Genomic DNA, 10,072 nt, shown 5'->3' on the forward strand with positions numbered 1-10,072 from the left:
GCTAGTACTAAAGAGAAGAAAACCCTGCTCCGCATCCTTTAAATTTCTATGAACTATAAGAAAACAAAAATGACATAATCACCTCCATAAAGTAAAATAGAGGTATTATTGATTCAAACTTTTCTAAAAGGTAAACAGTGCAAACTTCTGCTTCCATATTGTTGTTTCAATTTCTCTGCAGTAATTGCTTCAAAAACACAGTTCACATTGTGTAGTCAGGCAGAGAAAAACATACACAGAAGTTGCACAGAGATTGTCTAACTCTTTAGTATACTGAGCCAAAAAGGGCAGAATGTACACTGTACTTTTGAGAACAAGTTTAAAAGGAAAATGACTGTTTTAATGCTTTTCCAATTTTATAATGGCTACATTTAAGAGTCATTTTCTGGGAAAAACTTTGTTTTCTATATACACCAACTCACTCCTACCTTCAAACCAATAACAGACATTTTTATATTCTTGCCTGACTATGAGACACATAAACTACACAGAGAAAAACCTACACTGATTTGCCTAGCTTATCTAACAATATAGGCCAATGTAAGATATGTTTGATTGAAAATGCCAACTGCAACTCTGATTTCAATAAAATCAGTGTAATTCAAAAAATACTTGCACAAAGCAAGGTCACTTCAGTGAGCTAGTACCCATACCTTCTGAACTCTTCAAGTTTTATTAATGCCATATGTATAAATCCTCATCGTTCTGAAGACTGAGACCATCTGACCCTTTCAATTGTGCATACAGACTATCCAGCACCTCTTTACTTAGTGCTGAACTTCTCCTCAAATGCAGCAGTATAAAAAGAACAGAAAGCAAAACCGAATCTCAACACATTGTCACTTCCCCTGCTCCTAGTCACAGACCTGTAAGCATTGAAAAAAAAAAAAAGGAAAGTCAAACAAATCTCCTTTACACTTTGAAACACTTTGAAAAGGCAGCAGAAACAAGAGATCTCCACCTGGAAGGAGAGACATGCACCAGCTCCTTATGGCATCATCCACAGGGCTGTGAGAAAAGAAGAAGACTGACTTCTTCGGAGGTGCCCATGACTGCCTCTCATCTACTCCTTTGATGGCTCTCATTGCCATGTTGAGTTTACCACATTTTAGGCCTTCAGCTGAATCTCCAGTGCTCATAGTCATCCGAATACACAGAAGAGTCTGAAGGTAAATTACAAGAGTACAGCAGAAAAGCAGATTTGACTTTGTTGTCAAGATGTATGAGGTAAAAATGGTACAGAGTACAGATTGCCCCCATAAGGAGAATAATACAATCAATAGCTGTGTGTGGAGAGAATGAGAAAAAGAGCAAACACTGAAGAAAATACAGCAGAAAGTATGTTGCAATATGATATGGAAGAAACTATGTAGAATGAAGTAAAAAGTGAGAAAGAGCTGTTAATGTCTATTGCCTTTTTTTGACTGTGCATCTGCACAGCCCCTGGCATTATAGCGTGCAACTTCGCCTTCGGTTTCCAGAATTCACTACAAAAACAGTGAACGGCAGTGAGACTGATGAAGGAAGCCAACCTGTTGAACACCTTTTAAGAAAAGCAGTTTGTTCAGAAACTAGACTGAATACCATAATGCACCTGGGCCTCTTCAGATAACAAATAAAGGGAGGGGAAACTCTTATACACAGACCCGTGAAGGGGTCATGGGCTGCAACTTGCACTTTGGAAAAAGTATCAGTCCAACGTATGCTAGTACATTAAGTATCCATCATAAAAACTGGTTGATTGTCACAATCATAGGACCATAAAACAGATTGGGTTGGAAGAGATCTTAAAGATCATCTAATCAATCAGATCAAAACCAAAGAGTTCTCAAGAGAACACAACCACTGTTATTACAAATTACAAACAGTACTGTATTCTACGCTCAGTTCATCTGCCAGTTCTGAAATCTATGACTTACTTTCCCTTCACCAACCATAGGAGTACCGCAGTAGCAGTAATACCCCAAATCATTACTTTTGGTTTAAAATCTGAAATACGTATCCTGAGCAGTATGAAAACCCAAGTAAAAATTAATTACAGACTCATCATCTTTGGGCAAGTTCATATTCTAGGCACCAATCAGAAATTGGACAAGTATCACATACACACACACATGTAACCCAAACAAAAGCTGTACTAGCCCACATATAGTCAAATATTCAACCTAACTGCTACAAATACTTTTGGAATTCTATTATCTATGTTTATACTGGAGTCAGAAAATTTTGTAATATGCAGTGTGGACCACAGCCAAGATTTTAGCTTTTCTACTCACAAACACACATCAGTGCCTGTGGCACCAATTTTTTTTGGAAATCGTTTTTGGAAATATTACAGGACTGTTAAGGATGTTCCATACTTAGGCTAATTGAGTATTTTACATAACCTTCTTTTCATTACACAAAAACCCTAAGAACAAAGGGAAGCAACATAAATAAGCAAAAAAAATGCCAAGTCAAATAAACCAGGAAAGATAATTTAAAAAATGCAGAAACCTTAATTGCAGAAGTAAAAACACAGAACTAGTTAAATATAAAAATGAGAAACCTTTTAACCTTTATTTAGCCCACAACAGGGATGTAAACAAGCTTGTATTTTCTTTCTTCTTTTTTTTTCTTTTAAATAGGTCTGCAATACTGAATGTATTCCTAAATGCCACATCTTTTCTCCCATTATGCTTAGAAGGATCTACAGTGGATTTATCATCCATGGTCAGAAGATTTCTAGAAAAACATTTTTTAAGTTGTATTTTGTAGCATTTGATGTCTCCCCATTTATTTAAGGTTGTTACTATTAGAGTTTTGCACAAAGTTGAGTCAGAGACACTCCATTCATTCTTAGAAATGACAGTCACTGGTTCTCCATTCAACAAAACTTCAGTCACTTTAGTCCTCTGCACACACACACTTTTTAATAATTTAATATTAAGTTATAAAACTTACTTTTGCACATCTGCAGATCGTTTTTGACCTCTTTGCAGATCCTTTGAGCTATCTTTCCCAATGTTATTTGGGATCACGTCATCTTTATTTACAGAGTCCTCTTTCATTCTAGCTGTAGAACAGACAGGCTTTTCATTTTTTTGATGCTGTGGATGCATGTCCTCCATAGGAGTATTTGTGTTCTGCAAATCCTTTTCACATCTGTTGGGTTCATCTTGGAAGGTAGACTGTTTAGATTCTACCAAAGAAGATTTTGTTGTGAGATTAAATAAGCTTCCAAGAAACTGAAAAAAACCTTCTCGGGGTTGCTTGTCTTTATCTACTGTTTTTATTCCAGGAGTCAAACTAGGAAGGCTATTAGCCTTTTTCAGCTCCTCTTGGATTTCAGACTTGTTGAGTTCTTCTGTGGAATGGTTCTTTTCTTCATTTTGACAAACCTAAAATAAATATGAGAAGTAGATAAAGAAGACATTAATTTTCATTTTCCTGCATTCCCCAAATCCTTAGTTTTTATTTGCTTCTATGCACTGTACTCTTTAACGAGATCTGTAGTTTAAAATTCATTTTAAAATCAAAGCCCTGTGCTCTCTTTTTCTCTCTATGCACTGAAAAGCCAAAAGGGCTATACTGGCTAGAATATTCACAAAGCTGCTGCTGGGGAAGTAAAGCACAGAAGGACAGCTTCAACTTGCAGGGAAAAAAAGCCACCAACACAACACAGGAACAAGCAAAGAACCATTTTTCACACCCTTGTATCACAAGCAAACAGAAGAGTGTCTTAGTTAATTCAGTATTATTTACTGACATGTATGTCCTGCCACAAGGAGATTATGAGATTAGGCCTAAAACAGAACTTAAAATTAAAGAAAAGCAAGTTGCTTTCAGCAGCTCTTTCTTAAAAGATCACATAAGGGAAATTACACACTGGTGTGTTGATTTTCTTATTGCTCCTAAAAGTTTCGACTCTTCTTACTGCTTGGAGTTAGGTGCCAACCATCTGCAGCAAGGACACGTTCTGGTCCTGCCGTGTGCTGAACCAGCAGAAGAAATTCCACAAACTGGCACTCACACTCTCATTCTTTCAGGTTATACCCTGAGACCAACTCAGGTGTACCAACAAGTACTCCAGACTCCAATCTGCTCAAAAATGAAGCTTCATGAACAAAACTATATGCACTTACGAGATGAACTGTTTTCAGCTTGCAAATGCATACAAGTACATCACAGCAAAATACAAACGCAGCCATAAACACACAAAGTCCTACACATCACTACTTCCCTGCACCTAATCCACAACAGCTGTTTAAAGCCCACTGAAAGTAATTCATACTAACACAGGTTCTCACCTTCTTTAAACCACAGAGGCAAGGCAAGCTCTGTTCCTCACCAGTTCATACCCTTGAATTTCCTTGGTGTCAGCTTCTCTTACAGATCCAAGAACTGCTGCCCAAGACCATGCTATTTCTTCCAACAATGATCTGCCCAAAAAGGTGCTGCTAATTCACTGGTAGGCTTCACAAACACTGTGTTAAACCCATTTTCGGTCTCCCAGTCTGGAAATACTTTTCCTCCTCCAAAATTTCTGAGGAGCTCCCCCCCCCCGCAATATTCTCCATCCTCAGCCTTCATAGAGGGTGCTAGATGCCATTGCTGCCTATTCCATCCTTACCGTATAATCCCTGTAATGTCTATCCTTTCAACCCAGTTTATTAGAACAGAATGAAGTTAGATCAAATCTATCCTGCTCAGCAGGGTGGGAAAGGAGAACATGAACAAAAAGGTCTGCACAAGTTTTAGTTGTGTCAATATCATCTTTGGATAAGATATTAAATTGGGTAATGCCTATCCATACAATATAAGCAGAAGGCTATTATTTTCATTAGTTTGCTAATCCTATTTCAAATTGAAAATATACTTCTCTCAAGTAATTAAACAAATATGATAATTTGTTAATGGTTCATCTATGATTATGCTAATGATGATGAAAAAAGTGTTTTAATGAACACCCTTTTCATGGTTGGGGGAACATTAATTTCTTTAAAAATTGCAAGCAACACTTAGTGATGCTGGGGCAGTGATCTTTAATCTTCAAGCAATATTTTGTCACCTTTTCCATCAAACAGTAGATGCACTTGCTTCATATTAAAAGGTTAGATTTATGTGTTGAAAATAGAATTGCTCATGTGAGGACAGAAATTGAAAAGCACTCATGGGTCCTTGAGAAATCCATACAACCTGTATTGTCTTCATACAGGTAAGAGAGTTAAAAAACCACGTTTAACGTTTTAGTACGCTTTCAAATGTGGGGTGAGTCAAACTCTAGCCTTTTTGTCATCCCACCTGTGACAAACCCCACCTGCTCCCACACATACTGCGCTAATCATCTGCAGCTGTATCTCTCAAAGGGGATGCAGTCATCCCTGTAGCATTTAGGGAATTACCACTTTACAAGCCAAATCTACCCAGGCCCATCCCTGGAAATAAAATAGAAGACAGCTTACAAGAGCATCATAGTGTTGGCTGGTATCTTTAGTTCTAGACAAACTGACCAAGTAGCATGCAAACCTGAGGTGAATCTCTTGGGCAATTAACTTTATCTCATATGAACTAAGTACTTTCAAGGAGGAAAGAAGAAAATTTAATTTCCAAAATTTGATGATACGTGAATGACTTACTGTAATCAACTTCAGAGTTCTACTGTCATAGTTTCTTCCTTCACTTTGATTTATATATTAGCATTGTTCAATACCTGTTTTTGATTTAACTTTAAGTGAGGGAGGGTATTTCTCCCTTGTTCTGTGATTAACATAGTTCACATACAGTTGTCAGGCTTAAAAGAGTATCTCAGTGCAAGAAGTGCATAAAAACCTATTGTTTTTTTCTGCAGATCTAATTGTTGCAGGCTATAAACATTTTTATTGATTACTACAATATCTATGAAATTAACAACTAAATACACTAACTACAGAAGAAAATATTACATTCAAAACTTGCCAACTATTTACTTTTTCCTCTCTCTTTTTTTTTGTTTTAAGATATCTGTATTCAGGAATGTTTTCTTCTATTAGGAACTGAGACTTCAAACATGGCTAAATCTCTACATATGGAATTCTTCCCCTAGCAGCTCTGAGGCATTATGCTTGCAAAGACACTGCTTCTTACTTATAAGCATAATTCATATCCTGCATGAAAAGCTGTTTTGCAGTCTCTGTTTCCAGAAACAGAAACCTATTTAGACTTTTCTTGCTCTTTAATCTTTCTTTCCTTACTTAACTGCTGCTAAATCAAAAGAACAGGAAGTTTTAATATGAAAGGGTCCTTCTGTACCTTTAACTATAAGTGGTGTCTTGCATAATAAAGCCCTGGAGAACATTTACACTATGCTTACTTGACGATATATGTGGATATTAAATCCCAACACAGAAGCTATGCAAATCTTTCTTCCCTCCATTCAATATAATCAATCCTACTTTCCATATATTCTCCCCTCTGTTCCACTTTGCTACAAAAGAGAGCATCAGCTATTGACGCTTTATCAGTCGCACATAAAATCTCAATCCAAAGTCTGAACCACTATTCAGGCGTTATACAAACAAAACTGTTCCTGCCACAGATTTTAAAGTTTGTATTTTACGATAATGGCGTATTCAAAGTAATTAGACTAAAGCACATGACCTATAAATCCTGTAAGCCATTAACACAGCAGGAGCCTTCAGACACAAGCGCCTGAACACCACAGCAGTACAACAGCAATTGCAGAAGGCAACATCATGGTAACTTTCACTTATTATTGGCATTCTCTGAGCTTGCCCCTGACAGAAGCCACCAGCAAATGCTTAGGATAGGCAGAGAGGGTGCAGGGTGTATGCAAGCAATCCTTACCCTGGTATGTCCCAGCAATTTTTAGCAGTCCAGGCTTCTACTTCACCTTAACAGACCAGCCACATCTGCATCAAAATTAAACTTGAGCAGTTTGGTATTCACAATGCTGGAAGAATACCAGACCGTGATACTGGTTATACTTTGTTTCATCAGTTAAAAAATAAATAGACCCTCTTCCAGCATCACAGAAGTCTGAACAGTTTCTCAGGCATACCACACAAACAATAGCGTCGGGGTGAAAATCTACCTGCCAGATCTCCCTTGAGATCCTTATTGGTGCACGGAAAGACCTAAGTTGCCCTGTCACAGCACTGTCTTTCTGGAGAGCTCCTTTCATATGCAGACTGCCATCAGTCTGCCCCTTGCCTCCCCCTTCCCATCCTCTATGAGCTTTCCTGCTTGTGACATGCTTCATACGCCTTTAATTAACCTTTATTCCTTTAGCAACTCCTTACTTGAAGTTTCACTGGGCAAGCCCTGAGTCACCTGGCCTGACCTTGCAGCTGTAAACAGGAGGCCGGACCAGATGACGACCTGGGGTCCCCCTTCAACCAGAGTTATCCTATGGTCCTGAGACCTCGCACGCAACCAGGCTGGTGTGGAGGGGAAACTTGGCAGAGCGTGAAACAAGATCACGGCTTCAATCAGGTGACTGAAGAGACTGCGGTAATGACCAGAGCTGTATTTACTGTGCAGTCAGGTGGTGCAGTCTCACCTCGCTTGAGCAACCGCTGCAGAGAAGCACTAGCAGCAGGGACTTGGAAGACGAGCCCATGTTGTCGTGTCTCGAACCTGATTGCTATCCGAGCCGATTTATTCAACAGTAGGCTAGGTATGCTTTCCAGGCTGCAGTCCACTTCTGGCTGCAGCACAGACATACGCCCCGAACCGAACTGCACGCAGGCAGCCCGGCACAGGGCTCACTGCTGGTGTGAGCAGCTCCCCTGACATGCAGAGCCCAGCAGCAGCCTGACCAGGGGCTGCTCTGCCTGCTTCGCCCAGCCTCTGACACACGGCGTGAGCGGCAGCCCTGGAAGCTGCCTCCTCTCGGCAGCCGAGTGGGAAAAGTTCACGTTGCCAGAGGTTTTCATTTGGCAGGGTTTGTGTCAGTCTGCCAGGAGTATGATCTCTTTTATTGCCCTAACAAGTGAAATAAATGAAAACAGGGACAGCATTAAAACACAGATCTCCGTGAACAAAGGATTAGCTCCCAGCCACAACAGCCAGACATTTCGGCTTTCGACTCATTACGAAGCAGCAATTCTAGACAACAGCCTGGAAATCTCCCACAGATGGCTTGTCTTACTACAGGGGGAAGCTGCCAACCGAGCACACCCTGCAGACCCTATGGATGCACCTCTGTACTCTATCCACCTCACCTCACCACAGGTACTGTTGCAAGAAGAGACAGAGGGACATCAGGGTTTTAGGGTACTTACCCATTCACTCCAGGGACCCTCAGACAGTCATTTAACCCCAGCAATTTACTCATTCAAGAAATAGTCACAGAATTTCTTTTCACTAGTGTGTAGTTGTTTCCGATTAAAGTTTTGGGTGTACAAAGCAGTGTGCTAAGGCACCACTGCCTCAAATTCTGGAAAATTAATGACGTTCTTCAGCTTAGCTTTGACCTTTCAACATAACCAGGATGGCCACATTTCATTTCACAATTCCTGAGCACCTCATTAGATCTCTACAGTATGTAAATCTTGTATGCTAAGCAAAATCACACTGAAATAGCTTGAGTTGCTGGCAGATTAGTACATTCCCATGAGGAGCCCCTGCTGCATGTTTTTCAGCACATTTTCCTTCTCTGGGAGGGTAAAGCATCTTTGCAGTAATCTCCCACTTGTTTTACAATGAGTTGGACATGCTGAGCCACATGAAAAAGGCTTTTGTTTTTTTTTTTTTTTTTCAGCTAGTATGAGGCAAAGAAGTTAAGCACTCTCAAACAACAGGAGGCAATACATACGGAAAGACTCTCTTTCCTACTGCAAACCTGATGAAAAAGAACTGGACATAGTGCAAAAGATTAGGAACAAGAATTCTGTAAGAAAATTATCATAGTATTAAGAGAAATTCAGGAAAAGGAACTATCAAGGCAGTATGATACATCATAAACAGAACTCCTAAGAGTCTACTGTTGCAAGCGTTCCTGAGACAAATGGATTTAAAAACCACACTGTCAAAATGTTTTTGTTTCTTTTTATTACAGCAGTAATTAAAGTGGAGAAGGAGATGATGTAAGGGATCTCTCCACCACTGTCAAAAACTGTTTATCTTAACTAAATAATAGCTTTAAAATAATCAGAGAAAAGAAAACAAAGAATAACAAATAAAGCATTGGGGGCTTTGGGGGTTTCAAGTTAAATGTGAGTTCTGTATTTCCACAAATAACACACGTTTTGAACCTCTGAACTCTTTGGCATTTTCATACTGCAAAGTTTTCCTTCTACATCCTCCTTTCTCTGCTTGTTTTGACATGAAGAAAAAATCAGGTCATGACAACAGTGGAAGACGAGTAACTAGAAAACTAATGAAATCACGACAGCTTCATAATCAGGTGTGTTAAACAACAGGAAGGGATTTTTAGTTAAACTGTATTGGCTTTGCATTTTTTTTTGATACACCCATTTAAATTCAATGACTATTCAACATCTGGAAAGAGAGTGGCCTTTGTTGAAAGTTCAGCACTGGGACTTTTAAAATTTGTTTATCCATTTGAATTCTTGAAACACTGAGGGGACCTTAACGCATTTCATTTGTCAGACGATGAAAGAAAAGACTAAACAAACATGTTCTGAATTCACCCAAAATTTGAGCAAATACTCAGACTCACCTTCACTGACAAGTGAACAAAAAGCAAGGTGGTAAGGGGAAAGATTTCAAATGAAAACAAAGATAAAAAGGAGGAACAATTCGAAATAGAGTTTCTGCAGTGTAACCTTTATGTTGAATTGTAAACTCAGGCAAAGCCTCTAGAATGACAAAACGAACTTTACAATTTATGAAGGTCTGTTTATACAAGTAACAGTAACTTCCAAACTTCTCTCTCTGAATTTTCTCCTGAAATTACTGTAAAGCTCTGATTAAAGACTAAGAATTGGTACTCCTTTCTCAATATATAAACATCTCTTTATTACTCGGTCTAGTATAGACCCTGAGAGAATTAAATTGTCTCATTTCAGTTCTTTCCTCTATGTTCTCCCAATATTATTCTTCCATTGCCCTTTAATGAAAATGCATT

The 10,072-nt window shown here is 38.9% G+C and overlaps 1 protein-coding gene across 2 annotated transcripts in view; it reads right to left on the reverse strand.

Annotated features, from left to right (window-relative positions):
* CRYBG3 (crystallin beta-gamma domain containing 3) overlaps positions 1 to 10,072 on the reverse strand; it is a 95,931-nt gene that overhangs the window by 65,385 nt on the left and 20,474 nt on the right. For both annotated transcript variants that reach the window (XM_035540496.2, XM_035540498.2), the window contains exon 3: positions 2,944 to 3,380. In XM_035540496.2, the coding sequence (XP_035396389.1) occupies positions 2,944 to 3,380 (437 nt within the window). The remainder of the gene's footprint in view (positions 1 to 2,943; positions 3,381 to 10,072) is intronic.

This window comes from Cygnus atratus, chromosome 1 (genome assembly GCF_013377495.2).
Source record: "Cygnus atratus isolate AKBS03 ecotype Queensland, Australia chromosome 1, CAtr_DNAZoo_HiC_assembly, whole genome shotgun sequence".
Classification (NCBI taxonomy): Eukaryota; Metazoa; Chordata; class Aves; order Anseriformes; family Anatidae; genus Cygnus; species Cygnus atratus.